General features: G+C 52.2%; 1 protein-coding gene across 1 annotated transcript; it reads right to left on the bottom strand.

The window, feature by feature from the left end:
• Positions 1 to 15,717: 15,717 nt before the first annotated feature.
• Positions 15,718 to 19,933, bottom strand: UQCRFS1 (ubiquinol-cytochrome c reductase, Rieske iron-sulfur polypeptide 1). The gene is made up of 2 exons (XM_066243391.1): positions 19,659 to 19,933; positions 15,718 to 16,608 (listed from the first exon to the last, which is right to left on the bottom strand). Exons 1-2 carry the CDS (start codon positions 19,870 to 19,872, stop codon positions 15,998 to 16,000), a joined length of 825 nt encoding a protein of 274 aa, XP_066099488.1. The 5' UTR covers positions 19,873 to 19,933; the 3' UTR covers positions 15,718 to 15,997.
• Positions 19,934 to 20,470: the final 537 nt, after the last annotated feature.

Genomic DNA, 20,470 nt, shown 5'->3' with positions numbered 1-20,470 from the left:
AGAGGCCCCTCTGCCTGGGGGGCGGGAGGGGGGGCGGGCAGGCGGTGTGAATGCCACTGAAACATCCCCGCGGGCCACAGAGCAGGGTGGGACGCACTCAGAAGAGACAGTATTTTGCAGAAGAAGAGCAGAATGTGTAAGGTTGTTTCATACCACACGGGAGCAAGACAGGCTCTATGCAGAAGGAAAAAAATATAGAGACAGGAGAACAGAGGCCGTCGTCAGAGATGTCTGCCACGTGAAGTTCTAACATTCTGATTTCAAAAGGTATCACATGGTTCTTACCAAGGTCTGGTCTCCCTTGCATTCCCACAAAGCTCTTTTCAGGAACCGACGTACTCCTGTCTCCTGTCAGCCTGCACACACGCTGGTCGCCACAGATGTGTTCAGCAGTCCTTCTGCAGCAGGGTCACTGAGAGAACTTGGTAGAGACACGGAGTTCTGAGCCCTTCATGGGCGACTCCATCAAAATCCCCAGGTTGGGCCCTGGTCGGTTGGCTCAGTGGTAGTGTCGGCCCGCTGTGTGGAAGTCCCGGGTTCGATTCCTGGCCAGGGCACACAGGAGAAGTGCCCATCTACTTCTCCATCTTTCCCCCTCTCCTTCCTCTCTGTCTCTCTCTTCCCCTCCCGCAGCCAAGGCTCCTTTGGAACAAGGTTGGCCCAGGAGCTGAGGATGGCTCCATGGCCTCTGCTTCAGGTGCTAGAATGGCTCCGGTTGCAATGGAGCAATGCCCCAGATGGGCAGAGCATCACCCCCTGGTGGGCGTGCTGGTGGATCCCGGTCAGGCACATGTGGGAGTCTGGCTCTCTGCCTCCCCGCTTCTCACTTTGAAAAAATACAAAAAAAAAAAAAAAAAATCCCCAGGGTGGGGCCGGGGGACAAGAACTTGTCAGAGAGCAGCCCTGTGACTCTCATCTGTGTTAAACTTTGAGAAGGACGACCACATTGAACAACAGAGCAAAGTGGGGTCTGGCCCCCACCACTGGGGAGCATGCCGTCTGGCTGAGGAAGTTGGACAGTGTTGAAGAGTGTTACGAAGGCTACAAGACCCTAAGGGCCACACGACAGGAGAAGCCCCCCCACCCTGGCAAACTTCCTTGATCTGGCTTCCCTCCCCCAGCCAAGCCCGCAGGCCTCTCATTTTATTTGTAGCTTTCAGATGACACGCTCCGTTTTCTTAGTGTCTAATTATTTGTGTGACGTCCCTGGAGAACAGGGGCCATGTCCGGCAGACCTCGCTAACTCACGAGGGCTTGAACGGAAGGTCCGCGCGCCCAGGGAGGGAGCGTGGGGCAGACGACAAGGGCCTCATCCTTGGGAATGTCTCCCCAGAGAAGGGGAGTGCTGGTGCAGTAAAAGGATCCCGTTAAACACAGAGACGAGGACAGGGCAGGGGAATAATTACGTAGACGGGGGGCAGAGGCGAAGGCAGCATCTATCGTACGTGTGGAAGTCCAAATTTATTAAATGTTCGGAGTCATGCCACAGTTCCAAGATACCCCGATTGTGAAGTTTCATGTCAAACTCCATTAGAAACATAGGTGGAATAAATTTAGCACGTGTGGACAAGACCTGCTATGCCAGAGACCGTACAACATTGCTGACAGGCATGAACAGAGTCCTCAGTGAATGGAGGGAAATACCATCTTCATGGATTGGCACGCTCATGTTAAGATGTCAGTTCTCCCGAAATTGAGTGATAGAGCCAATGCAATCCCAAATAAACTTCCAGCAGACTTTTTTGAAGAAAGAAAGAAAGAAAAAAAAAGGCTGATTTGAAATTTTGTTTGAACATGCAAAGGACCAAGAGTAACCAAAGCAATCTTGAAAAAAAAAACCCAAAAGAATTATTACAAAGCTACCATGATCAAGAAAATGTGTTTTTGATGGAAAAGTAGACAGACTGATGGAACATAATAAGAGTCCAAAAATAGATCCATGTATATATGTATAAATCAAATGATTTTTTTGACAAGGGTACCCAAGAAAGTCCATGAGAAAAAAAAAAAAAAAGAAAATTTCTCCAATAGGTTTGCTAAATCAACTGGCTATCCATATGAAGGAAAACAAAAGATCCATGAATGCTATCCTACACCACAGGCACAAATTAATTCAAAATAAATCTTAGACTCAAGACAAAAGCTATAATGCTTCTAAGAGAAAACATGGAATAGTATCTCCATGACCTTGGTGGAGGTGAAGATTCCGAGAGAGCACATGAAAAGCAGTGACCATAAAAAGAAAAGAAAAGAAAAAAAAGCAGATGAATTAGACTTCATCAAAATAAAAAATTATGCTGTCCTCCAAAACACTATTAAGGAAATCAACAGACAAGCTATAAGTGGGGGGAATACTCATAACGTATTTATCTTCATATAGATACCCTACAACTCAATTATCAAAGAACAAATGACCCAGTTTTAAAATAAGGCAAAAGCACGAGAACAGATGGGTCACAAATGAAGATGTACAAGTGGCCCATACGCGCATGAAGAAAATGCTCAGCGCTATTAGCCATCTGAGAAATTAAAAATTAAAACCACTTTAATTAATGTCAAGCAATGAGCTACCACGCCACACCCACCCTGAGCAAGATGGACAGCCCTCCGTGTCAGAGAGGACGTGGAGTGAACCTGGCTCTCCTACGTGCAGCCAGGAGTACAAATGAGACAATTGTTTTAAAACCAGTGTGAGAGTTTCTTAACCTTTGAAACATCTTAGGTCCCCCTAAATATTCCACACCAACGTGTTCATCCAAGAGAAATGAAAATATGTGTCCACAAGAAGCCTTGTGAATGAACGTCCATAAGAACTCCATTCACAATAACCTCAAACTGGAAACAGTCCACCCCAAGGAGAATGGATAGTCGATGCAGATTCATATAATAAACTGTGACTCAGAAGAAGAAGAAGAAGAAGAAGAAGAAGAAGAAGAAGAAGAGGAGGAGGAGGAGGAGGAGGAGGAGGAGGAGGAGGAGGAGGAGTTGGAGGAGGAGGAAGAAGAAGAAGAAGAAGAAGAAGAAGAAGAAGAAGAGGAGGAGGAGGAGGAGGAGGAGGAGGAGGAGGAGAAGGAGGAGGAGGAGGAGGAGTTGGAGGAGGAGGAAGAAGAAGAAGAAGAAGAAGAAGAGAGGAGGAGGAGGAGGAGGAGGAGGAGGAGGAGGAGGAGAAAGAAGAAGAAGAAAAACTACTAATGCATGTTATCAACAGGGTAAATCTGAGAAGTACTACACTGAGCAAAAGACGCCAGATGCAGAAAAATGTACATCCCCCTCCATGATTTCGTTTGCATGATGGTCTTTTATTTTTAAATTTTTTTTATTATTATTTTTTTTTACAGAGACAGATAGAGAGTCATAGAGAGGGATAGTTAGGGACAGACAGATGGGAATGGAGAGAGATGAGAAGCATCAATCAGTTTTTTGTTGTGACACCTTAGTTGTTCATTGATTGTTCATTCTCATATGTGCCTTGACCGTGGGGCTACAGCAGACCAAGTAACCCCTTGCTCAAGCCAGTGACCTTGGGTCCAAGCTGGTGAGCTTTGCTCAAACCAGATGAGCCCGCGCTCAAGCTGGCAACCTTGGGGTCTCAAACCTGGGTCTTCCACATCCCAGTCCGATGCTGTATCCACTGCGCCACTGCCTGGTCAGGCTATTTTTAAAATTTATTTATTTAAATGAGAAGAAGGGAGATAGAGAGACAGACTCTGCATGTGCCTTGACCAGGATCTACCTGGCAACCCCCATCTGGGGCCATGCTCACAACTGAGCTATTTTTAGTGCCTGAGGTGGATGGAGCTCCATGGAACCATCTCAGCACCCAGGGCTGATGCGCTTGAATCAATCGAGCCATGGCTGCAGAAGAGGAAGAAAGAGGGGGGGGGGGAGAGGGGTGGAGAAGCAGATGGTCACTTCTCCTGTGTGTCCTGACCAGGAATTGACCGTGGGACATCCACACGCTCTGTGACTTTCTAAAATCGGCATAATTCTAGTAAGAGAAGTAAGCTAAGTGACTCTTCTGGAGGGAAGGGCACAGGAGACTTGTCTGGAGAAACCATGATGTTCTGTGTCTTTAAGTGAGTGTGGGCTACATGGACTAAAGGCCTTTGTCAGAGTAGTTCAAACTACATTTAAGATCGAAGTCTTTTTGCCATTTGGGAATTATATGTCAATTTTTTTTTAAGTCCAAAATGTCTATGTTGTTCAGGACAAGATCAGCCATGTTGTGGTAATAACCCCCAAATCTTAACGGCTCAGCACAACTAATGTCTATCTCTTGCTCCGAGTGCCCTGCAGGATGGGGCAGCTCTCTGCATCCATGGAGCCTCCACCACGTCCCTCGATGGGAAGAGACAGACGGGTGGTTCACTGGCTTTAAACCGCCAGGACCCAGACAGGACATGTCACTTCCTCTCACATCCGACTGGTCAGGGTCAGTCACATGGCTGTGACAATATGCAAATGATTGGGGAGTGTGGTCTCCTATGCCCATTGAGGAGAGCATTTCTAAATAGGGATGCACACAGAAGTGCTTGCCACAGTCCCTGTCCTGAGGGTTCTTCCCTTATAGCAAAGAAGAATAAAATCTAGCTTCACCTACAGTCTAGACCCATGACTACAATTCTACCCCTGTGCCCAGACCTAGCACAGGAGGGAACCCCGCTCTTCACAAAGGGAGATTAAGTCCGGGACTCATTCGCGCCCCTTCTTCCAACGCGGCTGAGCTAAGACTTCCCGGTGAACAGGGGTCAAGAATTCTGTACACGCACCTAGAAAAATTGTCACAAAAATACATGATATGAACTGAAGACATCTGAGCGGATACTCACCCAGGGGACACCTGATGCCCAGAGCTGCTGTGGTCAGTTCCGAGGGACTGATTGGGGATAATGTCATGGGGTGCTCACGCTGAGGTGGAGAAACCAGGCATTACAAAAGAAAAAAGGGTGGGCTGTGTATCTGGTCCAAAGGGACGGTTGGCTGCTTGTCAAAAATCATCCTCAGGAAATCTGCTGGTTTTGTAGGAACTCTAGAGGAAGCCCCACAGCACACACAGAAAAGAAGGAGAGAGACAAGTCCTGTTCGGCAATGTCCTCATCTGTCGGAAATCTGCACAAAAGGTCTTAGACATGAGAGCAATTAGAGAAAAAAATATGCGTGCGTCCGATCAGGAAGGTCAGACATCAGGGGCTCGTTTTTCTCAAACGTCGGGGAGACGTTGCCCATTAGCTTTTGGCTGACACTTGCAGAGAGAAAGCCGGCACATTTTCTGGACCGACATGTGGAATTTCCTGAGCAGGTAAGCACCTTTAAAGTTCAGTGATGCCAGGAGCCGTCAGAAAGGAGATGACATCCCCGTTTCCCACAGATGGCTGCAAGGCTGCCTCTCATCCAGGAGACAGTTGCTGGAGCCCAGCCCAGCAAGGACACGCACGGAATGCTAATGTCCCGGAAGAGTGTCCGTCCACCTGGAGAGATGACTGGAGTCTGTTGCTCACTGATGTCCCTGGTGCTGGGGATCCCACGATCCCCCACGGCCGTGTCCACGCTGCCTGGAGGCCTGGAGAACTGTGGGAGAACCAACACAGGGCGCAGGGGAGGGCTGCCCGCTGGGACCCCCGAGACGGACCTAAGCAGTTTTAATGTATTTAACCAAAACCAAGCAGAGTGGCCAGTGTCTCTGGGGGCCATACCTGGAGCCCGCCCCACCTGGGCCCCTGACAGGTGAGCCAGTTGGGACTATTTCTGCTCTAAGGGAAAGAGAACCCAACCCGAACTGCCCTCAGGGAGAAAGGAGGGTTTCTCTCATTTACAAACCTGGGAAGTGCAGGCATGGCTTTGCCCTCCCGTAACCACACTCCACTCTCGCTCCACAGCTGGGCTCTGCTCTCTTCTGAGCTGCGTTCCCTTGTGATGTCAACAGCACGGTGCCAACACCCCCACATCTCCATACCGATGGCTTCCAGTCCGACAGATAACCAGGAGTTTATTTGTTCCCCAATACCTCCTGCCCACACGGCATAATTCATACTCTTTTTATACCAGTTGTCTTCACCTTGATATAATGAAACAATTACTATGGCCAGGGGAGGGGTTGGGTTGGGAGAGAATTTAGGGGAAGCCGAGTGTAGTGGAATAACCCACTGCATGGCCTTGGATGGGAACACAGCCAACAAGAAAAGAATGTTTTGCCAAGAGAATTGTTTTGTGACTTGAAGGCGGGTCACTGAAACAGGTCTATGTGACTGAAGGCAGTTGCTGGGCTTTTTCTCAGTAAAACATTCTCATAAGATTTCTGCTCCTTTAAAGGTTATCCCTTGAGATAAAGAGAGGAATGTTGTGGGAACCAGAGAAGCAATAGCAGTTAATGCCTTTTGATATTATATTGTTATTAAGCTATCATGCAGGTGTACTCTATGTATCTTTAAGTAAAGTTTATGCTTGATGCTATGCCAATTTCTCAGTAAACAAGGTTTTTGAAATCTTGTGAATAAAAATAGGACACAGCGCAAACTTGGGGCCATTTGCCTGAGCGAGTGGTGGTCCTTTGCTAGTCCACGATGATTTCGTCTGCTGATCTCTCTCTCTCTCTCTCTCTGCGCCCCCAACTCACACCAGAGACAGGTCACGGCTGGAAGCTCCCGGTCTGGCAAGGACATGGAACCACCTGTAAGCTCCACAGACCTGCACAGTCCCTGCCAGAACCAGCCTGACCCCCCTGCCCAGCCCCACTACCACGCCATCTCTGCTCCCCGTGGTCTCGGATGCCAGGGACGTGGCCCGGCATCTTCAACCCTCCCTGGACCTGGGACGGCGAGGTGAGGCCGCTAGAGTCTGTCACCTTAGCTAGAGCAAAAGTAATGAAATGGTGCATTGCCATGGAGGGGTTGGTAGTGTTGGGTGATGTCATAATTAACGTTGCCGGAGTGGTTATGAAAATAACATAATTATGTGCAGTAGCTTGTAAGAAAATAAATAAAAAGAGCCACAGAGCACACACATCTGTGACATGAACTGGTGGGTAACTGTGCTGTGATAATCTATACCAACCACATCCCGCAAGTCCCCGTCAGGTCCAATTCCTGTCTGCCCACATGCGAATGTGACAGCCGGTCAGGAGAGGGACAGGGAGGACAGGAGAGAGTGTGGACTAAAGGCCAGGGTTGTGGCAGAACAAAGGGATGTGCTGTGTTGGCCCTATCACATCCCTCTCACAGGAGGAGGTCGGGTCAAAGACCCACGGGGAACTTGGAGGACCAGTCAACCCACACGGTTCTCTAGGACCAGCTGCTGTCACCGCAAGCGCTTCCCTGCAACAGCCCGTGCGGTGCAGGCGCCCCAGGGCTGACCGGCGGGGCAGACTGCTGTGCAGGCAGCGTTCTCTCCCTCAGTCTCGCGACAAGACTTGTCCAGACTTTGTACGGGAGATGCACTGTGTGTGAAGAAGGGCACACAGCTCCCTCTGTATGAAGAGATGCTGGAATAACCGACCTGCTAAGTGAAGAGGCTTGGACTCTGGGGTAAGATTCTGGTGACCGGTATGTCTTGGTCCCTGACCGTGCTCTTGGGACCTCCTTATTGTGTAGGAGAAAAAAACAGCATGTAAAATGCTGTCTCTAACTTTCTAGGTGGCAGATCCATGGGCACGCTTCACCCTTGATCTGTCACACTATGACTCTGACGTCTTCCTGTGAAGAGTGTGATGGTCAACAAAAGAAGAACATTAGCTCTCGATGCTCGTCCTGGATCCACCCTCAAGCCAATCGAAGACCAGTGCCCCAGCTCCTCCCTGAATTCAGTGAAAGAGGGCGCCATCCAAAGGCTCAGCAGCACCCCTGACCTGCATGGATAGCGCTCGCCATTGGGACGTTTCATTTTCTCCTTCGTCCCCCTCCTGCTACCCTTCCCTCCCCCAAGAAGCATCCGATTCCTGGGCACGCCCCCGCCCTCAAGTCTTTCCTGACAGTCCTGCTCAGGTTCCTTGTGTCACTCTGCGGAGAAAGCCACCCTCCCTTCCACACTGACGCGGAGTCTGACCCACTCCCTCTGCTCAGCGCTGAACCTTCCGTCCCAGGAACAGACCCCGGCGAGTTAGTACGACTACGCCCCTTCCCTGAAAGAATCAGAGGCACGCTGGTCTGGCACAGGGCACCTCACGCAATCTTGCGGAAGCCACGGCGGGGCTGGAAGACTGCCTCACACGGGAACCTTTCCGTCAAACCACTGGGCAGTCCTTCCCTCCCCCTGCTGCGCTTCAGATGGCCAGAGCCCATGCGTTGAAGAAAGAGAGTCCCCACAGGCCACTGGATGGAGCCACATGTTTCTAAGTGTTTGAGGTCGGAGATGCTGGCACTGACCAGAGGCGAGCAGGGGCCTGGAGGTTACCCTGTTGCCTCTCCATGCCTCCGTTCCCCAATTTCATGGCAACTCGACAGGAACCAGCCAGCACACAGAAGCCGGAACCAGAACTCTGAATCCTTTCGGGGTTCTTAATCTAATTCCTCCCTATAAACACAGGCTGCCTTTAGGCCAGAGAGACACACAGTTAGCCTCGCTTTAAAATTGGTTGGGGGCTTGAAAAATCCCAATGCCCAAGTCAATCCCACACCACTGAAATCAGCTTAAAATCTCCCGATGCTGGGGCCCTGGCCGGTTGGCTCAGTGGTAGAGCGTTGGCCTGGCGTGTGGAAGTCCTGAGTTCGATTCCTGGCCAGGGCACACAGGAGAAGAATCCATCTGCTTCTCCCCCCTCCCCCCTCTCCTTCCTCTCTGTCTCTCTCTTCCCCTCCTGCAGCCAAGGCTCCATTAGAACAAAGTTGACCCCAGGCGCTGAGGACGGCTCCATGGCCTCCGTCTCAGGCACTAGAATGGCTCTGGTTGCAATGGAGCAACACCCCAGATGGGCAGAGCATCACCCCCTGGTGGGCATGCCAGGTGGATCCCGGTCGGGCGCATGCGGGAGTCTACGGCTGTCTGCCTCCCTGCTTCTCACTTCAGAAAAATACAAAAAAAAAATTTCCCCAATGCCAGGAGCTGGGTCCAGGCCATTGTAGGCAGGTGGCTCCAGCGGTCACCGTGTGGGAAAGACGGGGGCCTGGGGCTGCAGTGTCCAGTCGCGGCTGCACAGGGGGGTCACCCAGAGAGGTTTTATAATTCTGACTTTCAGGGACACCTGAGGCCAATCAAGTCACCATCTCTAGGAGTGGGTTGGCCCTCCGTGCCATCTGAAGCTTCCAGATCGTTCTAAGGAACAAACAGGGTTGAGAACCACTTCCGCAGACAAATCCCCTCATGAGAAATGCGGGGAGACCTCAGGGTGCCCCTCACTTTCCTTGCAGGTGCCCGTCCTCCCCAGAAAGGCATCAAGCCGAATTCTTCCCAAATAATTTTTTCCTTAACTATTGAGGAATAACCACCAAAGGTCATTGTATACAGTTAAGAGTGTCCATGACGATTTCATACATATACATTGCCAGACGATTGCCAAGGTCAAGATAAGTGGTTAACGTTTCAGTCAGAGAGGCTCCTCGTGGACATTCCCCGACGTTCGCTGGCGTGACACCACGCCATCAGTCACCGCACGACGCACTGGAGCTTCAGAACTCCTCATCGCTGGGATGTCTACCCTTTGACCTACCTCTCCCCACCCCCGCCCCTCACTCCAGCCCTTGGCACTGTCTATATGAAACTGGATTTTTTTTTCTTTTTTTTTTTTGTATTTTTCTAAAGCTGGAATCGGGGAGAGACAGTCAGACAGACTCCCGCATGCGACCTACTGGGATCCACACGGCACGACCACCAGGGGCGATGCTGTGCCCCTCCGGGGCGTTGCTCTGTTGCGACCAGAGCCACTCCAGCGCCTGGGGCAAAGGCCAAGGAGCCATCCCCAGCGCCCGGGCCATCTTTGCTCCAATGGAGCCTTGGCTGCGGGAGGGGAAGAGAGAGACAGAGAGGAAGGAGAGGGGGAGGGGTGGAGAAGCAGATGGGCGCTTCTCCTGTGTACCCTGGCCGGGAATCGAACCCAGGACTTCTGCACGCCAGGCTGACGCTCTACCACTGAGCCAACCGGCCAGGGTTTTTTTCTTTTTTAAGGATTTCACATGCAGTATTTGTGTTTCCGTCTGACTTGTGTCACTCAGCATTGTGACTCCAGGCTCATCCTGGTTGGAAGCTTCCTGGGACCTCGCTTGGGCATTTCCTTGGTCTTTTCAAAGAACTGGCTTCAAGATTCACTTAGTAACAATCTCTGAAAGTTACGTGGGGTGGGACGTGTGTGTGTGTGTGTGTGTGTGGAGGGAGACCTACCGAGTGAACCATTCCTGGGGGCGAGTTCAACACCGTTCTCCCTCAGCTCCAAAACCATGGCACCTGCAAATCTGAACTTGGAGGGAGGGGCCAAGGCATCACGAGAATGCGGGGAGTCACACCCAGGTTCACAAGAGGAGCCAGTCCGAGAAGGGACCCGCCTCAGCCCGCATGGCCTCCCTGCACAGCTAGACACGCTCCACGCCACCTGCGGCCTCCCTGAGCCCCTCGCTCAGGAATGCTGCAGCAGCTGCAACCTGTCCTACATGGTTCCTGTGCCTTCCACACCCTTAGGTCATTTGCTTTATATTTAAAAGGGGCATAAGGTCCCTACCCCAGTTTTCACACACTGAGATCAACTGGGCCCTTGAAGCGTTCTTTCCCTCCAGGGGCCTACCGGGGGACACAGGAGTGTGTGTCTTGAGGAGAGGGGTAAGACAGCAAGCCGTGTTCCCTCAGACTAAGGGAGAGGTGTGGGCTGGCATCTGGGCTGTGCAAGGGAAAGAAAACGGCAGATTTCAGATCCTCAGCGAACAGACTATTTAAAACACATCAGCTTCCTCCACCCCCTTCAATTCATCAGGGTTCTATTTACCCTTTTTTTAAAATGTTTGCAAAGCCTACTGTTGATGCAGTCGTTTCTTAACTTTGCAAATATCCTAATTGGGTAAGAATTTCGAAAGCCATTATCAATCAGCCCGGATGTAGGCTGCATCCTGCAGAAATATCAGGGGTCGTGTACTGAGCTGGGGACTGTTCGCTCACTGATACACCCCACTGACGTGGCTCATCAGGGAGCAGTCATTGCCAAGACACAGCTCGAGTTCTCCACAGGATTAATTAGGATCCTGTGCTGCGGACTGGAGGTTACCCGCCTGTAACAATCTCTATATAAGCACCGCCGTCCACGAGGACTTGAGCAGCCTTTCTCTGGGCATCCGGAGTGGGAACCACGGTAACCTCGCATCCCTGGCAGTGCCAGTGACCTCCGGGGGGTGGTGCTTCCTCCGGGGGGTGGTGCTTCCTACCTCGGAGAGCAGACAGACGGATTCACCTGCCGAGTAGCACTTCCCCTCTAAGCACAACGGTCCCTTCCTGAACCCCAGGGTGGAATGTCAGTGAGAGAGGGGAGAAAGGGGGGAAAGTAATGAAGTGATACCCACTGCATTTCAACGTTGGAAATCAAACACTACAGGACAGACCTTTTGACGCTGAAATCTTACAAGGGCAGAAGAATGTTCCTTATTATGAAATCAAATGGAAATAAAAAATAAAATAATCCCGTCTTTTTGTCTGTTTTTGTTTTAAAGACCCTGAATTCGTTATCTATTCTTTTCCATTTTGTTTTTCCCCTTCTGGGAATCGTCTAAATTTTAATCCAAACTATCCTGTTCAATAGCTCATTTCTCCTCTGACCTGACATCCTGGAGAGAGATAAGATACCCAGACATCAGTGACAGGTGCTGATGTTTACACAGCACACCAGAGGAAAGTATCAACGTCCACGCGGACCTGCCCTGGTCACCTCGGGAGGGCCCGCTGGGGAAGGTGGGTGTGATGTAGGAACCACACCTCAGCAGTCTCAAAGGACAGGCAGAGGACATTCCTGGGTGAAATTCTGGCTCCACCGACCTACCAGCTGCATCATTGTAGACAACTGACTTCTATGAGTCTTGGGTTCTCTGTCACCTGGGAATAGCAACAGCCCCAACCTGACAGGGTTTTCTGAGGGTTGAACGCGATCGTGCAGCACAATCAGCCTAATGGTAAGGGGCCGGTGCTCCGGGAGTCTGCTCTGACAGAGGGCTGCCAGCTGCAGACAGCACGGGCCTGTCCCCTGTCCCCTTAGGGAGATACAACTGCAGAGTGGGGGCCTGACCGGGGCCCAGGGTAACGGCACTGGGACACTCGTGCAGGTGTTCTGTAAGCAGCGGGACGTGAGTGTGACCCAGAGGAGCCACTAGCCAACAGGCGATGATGACCGTGTTAGAACAGTGGACCAAGGATACCGTCTGGCGGACCGAGGATACCGTCTGGCAAACACAGATATCTTGTGTTAATGTACAAAACGCGGTGATGTCCAAATGCCATGAGAATACAGACAAGGACCGTGTCAGCACGGTGGGAACGAAAGAGGACTTCTGACATTCAGAGATGCTGTGTCCCTGTTGTTGAGGAAACGAGGGTCCTAACAGCACATTCTGATCCCAAGCCATAAATATCAAACAAGGGACAGAGGCCTCTACACACTTAGATTGAGTCATGACGTTCTGTTCAGAAAGACCGGAGGAAATGTGACGTGCTCTGTTACAGTGCTGTTTTTGAAAAGGCCCTTTTCTATATATAACCACTCTGTTTAAAGCACAATGAGAAGGCACGGACCTCAAGACTGCTCTCATCTCTCTTCCCAGGAGAAAGAAGTTCATGTCAATTTCCTTCTACTTTTCCTTAAAACATCTCAGGTCTGGTTTCGGCATAAACAACCAATGAAGCTGGCCCGGGTCTGCTCCGCCCACGTAGCGAAGTCCCGGGAAGCAGTCCTCCGCGCCCCGTCACGTGGATAGCAGAGCTGCTTCCACAGGCTGCACGGGGCCCTGGGACTTAGCAGCTTACTGTCACCGGTCAGAACACCACGGGAGCCCCAGGTCGCCCGTCAAACACAGCGAGCGCTCCCAGCACAAATGCCAGTGACCCATCAGGACCTGCGCACTTCCTGTCTGTGTCCCCCACTGCCCGGGAGCCTCCCCTGCACCCGGGTTTTGGTATTTCCAATAGGAAAATAGTAACTGTTTTTGGTATCACGTTGGGGTGCACGGAGGCGGGATGGGGTGCCATCTCTCTACAGGAAATGGTGCTGTGGACACTCGGCAGTGCTCGCCAGTGATGGACCTGTGTCCTCTCGCGGACCACGAGGCGTTCAGCTCCTCACCCCGCCCCCACCCAGCAGCGCCCCCCCCCCAGCGCTGTGACATCACAGAGTAGCCGTGTCGCCCCTGGCGGAGCACCAGTGTGAAGGGCGGCTCAGCTGATGAACACAGTGCTGCTCCTCGGAGTCGGATCTCCGTGGTCACAGCAAATACGCAGACATGGCAAACGTCACCCAAGAGCAGCTCCCACTCTGGGGGCGGGGCTGAGGGCTCTCAGACTCCTCGTCAGAAGGGCTCCTGGACTCAGCTAGTCCATCCATCCCAATCTTACGGATGAGAAAGCCAGTGTCCAAAGGAGGTGAGGGACGGGCCCATGACCCCCATGGCTGGGCAACGGCCAGAGCCAGAGTTACAGCCCTCGGGTCGGGTCCGGTACTTCTGCACCATGCCCCCAACTCGTGCAAGCCGTGCGCGGGCACATGAGCTCTCAGCAGCTTCCACGACAACCAAAAGAACACGATTATCTTAAACTCTTCCACAAGGTAACAGCAGTCATCAGACCAGCTGGGTTTGAAGCCTTCAATCGACAACGCCTCGAGTCTCTACTCCAGGGTTAGTGACTCACCTTCAATTAACCAGGGAGCTTTTATTTGTCATCCCGTTACATTCCCCCGTGAGTGCGGTATACCGGCTAGCAAGGTCCCGCGTGAGCACATCCTCCAGTGATGGACAGCTCCTGGTGCCTTATTAGAAAATTAAAGTAGCCCTTACAGTCCAGCCTCAGAATCTGTCATCTTGTAATAGGTAGCCTGGTCTAGCGGGAACAAAAAGAGTCAAGTGTGAGATGATTTCCCCACGAACACTCTACAGCGATAAATGAGCCAACAAACGTGCCGGGACTTCTTTCTCTGGACCTCAGGACGATGGGGCAGGGCGTTCACAGGAGACGCCCCAGATGCCAGCACCAAGTACTGCACATCTACATCACTCATAGGTGACAGACACAACCTCACTGCTGTTAAAACACCAACCTCTCCTTGGTAACCACTGTATGCTCAGACCAGAAAGCCCTCCATTTAAAACAGAAAACCTACCAAAAAGCAGTGAAATGGGCAACGTTCGGCACTTTCTGTCTAATGTTCACACCTGGATGTCTGGGCCTCAAGGTGGTTACCCCGGAGTCCAGAACACAGAACACTACCGTTCCACGTCTCGTTGTCACAGCAGCTCGTTTTCCTTCCAGAACGGGGAGCCTGAACCAGAGTAAGGTCTGCACAGCATAGAAACTCTGCTGCCTCCTTCTGACACGCTGGCTCCTGATTTTATTAGAGATGGAACCCCGGGAAAACCTAACCTCTGAATTTAGGCTGCTGTTTTTCAAACGCACGTGGGGTCACAGGGCGGACCCAGCGGCGTGCACGAGGACCCACGTCCAAGTAGCAGAGACAACAAGGGTATCAAAGTTGCTGAGACTCCAGAGCCGAGCCCACTGCCTGTTCCCAGGGGCTGGGGGAGGGGTCAGGCCCCGTCATTTCAGCCGGGACCTGGAGGCAGGAGGCCACACGGTGCTGATTCTGATGCCTCTGTGGCCCCCTCGCCTCGGGGTGTAAAGTGCTGTCCCTGCAGATGCAGCCGGAAGAAACCTCTCCCAATGGAAGCACTGCAGACAGCACTGGGGGGTCATTCCCACAGATAGGATCAGGGCTCAGGTGCACAGCCCCGTCCCTGCTGGGGTGACGGCAGGAGTGCTGGGACCCCAGGCCCATGCCGGAGCAGGGGAGCGGCAGGACTCAGTTCCCGTGTGGAAAGCTCCTCTGGGCTAAGGTCCCTCCACCACCACCTCTCATAACTAGTCCTCATCACGGATGGACTCCCACAGTGACAAGTGAAATTCCCCAGCCCGTCACAGCGTTAGAGCTGGGGCCAAACACTGAGCTCAACAGCGGTTTCAGGACCCTCTCCCACAGACTGTATCCAGCACCACCACACATTATAGCAGGGGTCCCCAAACTAAGGCCCGCGGGCCACATGCGGCCCCCTGAGGCCATTTATCCAGCCCCCCTGCACTTCTGGAAGGGGCACCTCTTTCATTGGTGGTCAATGAAAGGAGCACATTGACCATCTCATTAGCCAAAAGCAGGCCCATAGTTCCCATTGAAATACTGGTCAGTTTCTTGATTTAAATTTACTTGTTTTTTATTTTAAATATTGTATTTGTTCCCGTTTTGTTTTTTTTACTTTAAAATAAGGTATGTGCAGTGAGCATAGGGATTTGTTCATAGTTTTTTTTATAGTCCGGCCCCCCAACAGTCTGAGGGACAGTGAACTGGCCCCCTGTGTAAAAAGTTTGGGGACCCCTGCATTACAGTGTGTGTGCGGGGCGGGGCACACAGCCAGGACTCACGTGCAAGAGCAGGAGGGTTCTACAGCTCCTCAGGACGGGGAGACGACCAGCTGATTTAACCTAACCAACCAGGAGCTCTGTGCAGCCTGTGGCCCCACACAAAGATACATGGATGAGAAAGTCAGTCACAGACTTCACAAATACCTTGTACACCAGCCAGCGACTTTTAATTAGAATTAACTATCAAAGACACGGCACCTTTCAAGTCTTTGAGCCCAACAATGTTTGACAGTGGTTTAGGTGAATGCTTGAAAGTATTCAACATGAAATTTGATTAACTTCACATTAATATTAGCAAATACGTTATTAGCAAATCTTAAATATTCCAAATCAGCAACTGGTAATACAGAAGACCTGCTCTCAGACAATTTTTCTGAGGTGTTGTGAAGACAGAAACCGCCCAGGACTGGGGCTCGGGTCTCTAGCCAACAACCACTAAGTCATCACTGGTGAACTCATAGTAGGGCACCTCCAGGTTGAGAGGCGCAGGCCCCTTCCGGATCCTGCCAGACGCGTCGTAGTGGGACCCATGGCAAGGGCAGTAATAGCCTCCAAAGTCCCCCGCGTTTGCAATGGGCACGCAGCCCAGGTGCGTACACACGCCGATCAGGATGACCCACTCTGGCTTCTTCACTCGCTCCAAGTCGTGCTGTGGGTCCCGCAGCTGGGCCACGTCCACTGCAGCTTCCTGGTCAACTTCCTTCTTGGTTCTGTGGCGCACAAACAGAGGTTTGCCTCTCCACTTGAAGGCCATGTTCTTGCCTTCTGGGATGTCAGACAGCTTGATCTCGATTTTCGACATGGCCAGCACATCGGCAGAGGCGCTCATGCTGGAGACAAACTGGGTGACGGCATTTTTGGCAGCATACGTGGCCGCCACCGTAGTTGCTGCGGTCACCAGGTAGGAGAAACCCTTCCTAGCCTCGCTGCTCTCTTTTGAGGACTTTGTGCTATCTGACACTTCAGTGCGGCGGTAGTCAGAGAAGTCAGGCACTTTGATGTCCGTGTGGGAAAAGCGCACAGCAGCGGGGACTGCAAGGTAAACAGAGGGTTGACACACAGTTAGGGAGGGCCGGGGTGGGGCATACGCCCGCCAACAGACCTTTAGGAGGTCACAAGAATCAGAACATCAAAATGTGAAACACCGCACTCCCTGGCTCAGACATGGTCACATTAGCAGCAGCAGGACACAGAACACTAAAATGAAGTCTACTACCTATCATGTTGACTTGAGATAAAGAGAATTTGTGTACATGAGTGTCCCCTGGAAGAACACTGTGGACTCAGGGTTCACAATGATTCATGCATGAAGTGTGAAAAGTCAAGTAGCAGTGGAAACTAATCTTTTTAAGTCCCCAAAATTTCAAAGTGGAAACATAATGCACAATTATGTGAAAGAGTTCCCAAATCCTCCAGATTAGAAGGGACCCTACAACTCATCCAGCACACTCAATGTGTTGATGGGTGTGATCATTTTACTATCCCATCTTTTTATACTTTTATCTATCTCTTCTCTGAAAGAACTGCTAAAAATTAGCAAAATACCAATTACACGTTAATAAACAGCCTGTGAACTGCAGCATAACCTGAGCTGCAGAAAATGTTGAGATTCCTATTTCAGAACTTAGGGTGGTATTACTTTGACTTCAAGTAAAACCCTACCAGGCAGAAAAGGACATCCTTATAACTTAATGGAAACCGCCAGGTATTCACAAATTAGCCATGAAGCCTATCAAAGTCACTGTACTTTTCTGGCTAACCCTACATTTTCTGGGGGGAACCAGGACACAGGGAGTGACTACTTGAGATTCACAACAACAGCAAAGGGACACTAATCACATGACGTCCTGCTCTACCTCCACCTGAAGCTAAACTGTCAGTGCAGACGGGGACCTGGGGTCAAGTATGAACTACTTTCCCTCAAAGATGCAGGAGCCAAAGCCAGCGCTGCCTGCATTAAACACAGGTGGCAGCACACATGGAAACAGACAGACAACTACAGAGCGGCTCTGGAACTCTCATCTGGAGAGTCGCTGTCAAAAGAAAGCCAGCTGTCTACTCCCGATCTAACAAGGTTACACGTTCTAACAAGCAGGTTACACTTCGCACTGAACTCTCCCATAAGGGTGTGCTGCGAAACTCAGCTGCCACATTGCAAAAACCATTCCCTACTTACACGAACTGGTACTCTGACTTTTAATAGCAAAGATACTAGCTAGATTTAGTTCTAAACTAAAGTAAATAAATTTCTTATAGAAATACCATCTGGAAATGACAGAAAATTTAAGGCACCATAACCAATCAAGGCTTTTCTTTTTTTGGTCTGTCTTGATTTAAGGTGCGCTCTGATGCACCTTAGAAATCTTCCTTCTCAACTCCCGGGTCCTCTGCTGACCCAGCCCCTCCCGTCCCGTGCCCTCTGCTAACCGCCTTTCTCAAACCATCCAGTCAGGAAGTTCTAACGTGAGCCTGGCTACAAGCTGAAGGCACAGGCACAGAAAGAGGTCTGCCTCACAGCACTACGTTACTCACCAGCTCCTGGAAAGGACAGGTAAGCCTCCCATTTGTAGAAGAATCCCGTTAGCCAATGTGACAGATCCTAACGATACTGTCAGCCTCGGCTACTGACATGTTCTCCTCTTCTTGTTTCTCACCTCCAGGACAAAACAGGCCTGGGATGATCCTTTGCTCCTACTTGAACAGTTTCTCCAAAACTCAAAGGTGCCCCCTAACCGACCGCCCAATCCTTCCTTCAGAAATACTTGTATCAATGGTGTGCAAACCCCAGCTTGTGGGAAGCAGAAAAACAAGGGGACACCCCCTCAAGCTCAAGGTCAGAGGAAAGAGCTTTGCGCCTTAAAACACAGGAATCAATCAGCAAATAGAAAACTGGATCGACCTGGTCCTGAATGCAGGCGAAAGGATGGGGGAGAATGCTGGGAAATGTAGACAAATGCACAGGCTTATCACTCAGAGTCCAGAGAAGAGGGTGAATGAAGGCAGGATCCTGGGGGTCGCTTGGTCACCATGGATAGCAAGAGTCACCAACTGGGGGGGGGGGACGACAGGCAGGTGGCACAGTGACCCAAGCAGGCTGGCAAAGGAGTGCCCAGGCTTTTCCCAGGGCAGGGCCCAGGGCGGCCAGCTGCCAACATGTCAAGACAGCAGAGATCTTCCCAGTTTTTAAAAACTATGCAGCTGACGCAGAAGGAGGCCCACCGGCCCACGACGGGGAGGCCGATTCAGGATCTGCAGTCCAGCCCTGACCAGAGCCACGGAAGCCCAGGCACGGAGCCACACTGGGACCAGCAAGCGGGGCGCACCAGCTTCTCCAATGTGGGCTCTCGTCCACAATGTGCCTACCTGGGCAGGTCACTTCATCGTTCTGCTTCCTGACCTGTCAGGTGGGAGGGACGCCAACCTCTCTGTCTCCGCCGCTGCCGCTGAGGCTGACCACCCTGTGAAACGCTGGGGTGACCCGTGCCCGAGCCACCAGGCGCGCACCCCGCACTGTGCATGACCTTGAGGCCGTGCTCTGCGTGGGGCTGTGTGGGTACGTGTGGCGGGTGCAGGGGGGCACCCAGGAGACGGTGGGGGCGGCCGGACAAGTCCCCCCACGTGTCAACAGCAGCTCCTCCTCGGGAGCGTTTATGAAGCGCCCCCCCCCCCCCATGCACAAATGGCTTTCCGCGGAATGTTTGCCTCTGAACCTCACGACCCAGGCTACGGCGCTGGTGTCATCGTCAGCGGCCCGTTCCCCTGGTGAGAAGGACGTTTAGAGATCTGCCCCAAGTCCAAGGGCGTGGAAGTCGCCAAGCCGGTGGCGGACCCCGCAGGGGAGCGTGGGACCCCGGAAGCCGGAGGGCTCGCGCTGGGGGCCCGGCTGCTCGTGCTGGGGGCCCCCCGGCAACGCCCCGCGCGGCCGGGACGCGAGGCCCCGCAGCAGGTGGGACAGGCCCGCCGGGGCCTCCCCGGTCCCGGTCCCCCAGCGCGGCTCCGCTCCGCCTTCCCGCAGACCCCGCCCTCCTCCGCGGCGGCCCGGGCCAGGGGGCAGCGAGAGAGGGGACCCCGCGCCGGCTCACCGTTGAGGCCCACGACGGCGACCACGGGCCGGGTCGCGGCCTGGCCGCTCAGCGACTCCCGGCAGAGGAAGGGCCGCTTCACGTCCAGCACCGGCGGCTCCGGGGTGGCGGGCACCGCGGCCTGCACGAGGGGCCGCAGCGCGCCCGGCACCCCGCGGGCCGTGGCCGACAGGACGGGCGCGAACGGGCCCGAGCGGGCGGCGACCGACAACATGGCGACAGCTGCTCCGGACGTCTCGCCGGTCACAGAGACGACCTTCCGCCCGCCGCGCAGGCGCGGGAAGGCGCAGGAGAGGCGCGGGGCCATGACGTCAGCGCGCCGGCCGGGACAGGCGTGCGTCAGGGGCGGGGCTGAGAGCCCACGATGAGGGCGGGGCTCGCGGAGAGGAGGGACTACCGCCCAGTCTGTCATTCAGCACGGGCGCCTAGCTGTCATTGTCAAGTGGGGGAAAAAAAGAAACAAAAAGAAGAAAAAGGGGCAAAGGAGGCCATCGGGGCATAAACATCATCTATGGGGACCTAAGGATAAGAAAAGTTACCGTAATAGTTTAGATAGGGATAATAGTTCTTAACATGTGTGTATATAGATGCTGATATACTATATATTATATAAAATAGGGTATACAGTACATACAAAAGCTAGAGGAGAGACCCGCATATAGTAACTGCTATGTATTTACTATGATGATTATTGTCATTACCTAAAAAAAAGAAAAAATAAATTTTGGAAAGGCTAGAGACTTGGGTGCAAAGCTTAAGGATGATGCTAACGAGATGCTAACCATGATGGCTTAAGTTTACTCAGCATGTCC

This window comes from Saccopteryx bilineata, chromosome 9, assembly GCF_036850765.1.
Source record: "Saccopteryx bilineata isolate mSacBil1 chromosome 9, mSacBil1_pri_phased_curated, whole genome shotgun sequence".
NCBI lineage: Eukaryota > Metazoa > Chordata > Mammalia > Chiroptera > Emballonuridae > Saccopteryx > Saccopteryx bilineata.
The sequence above is the reverse complement of the archived record's forward strand: the minus strand, read 5'-3'. Positions and strand labels throughout refer to the sequence as shown.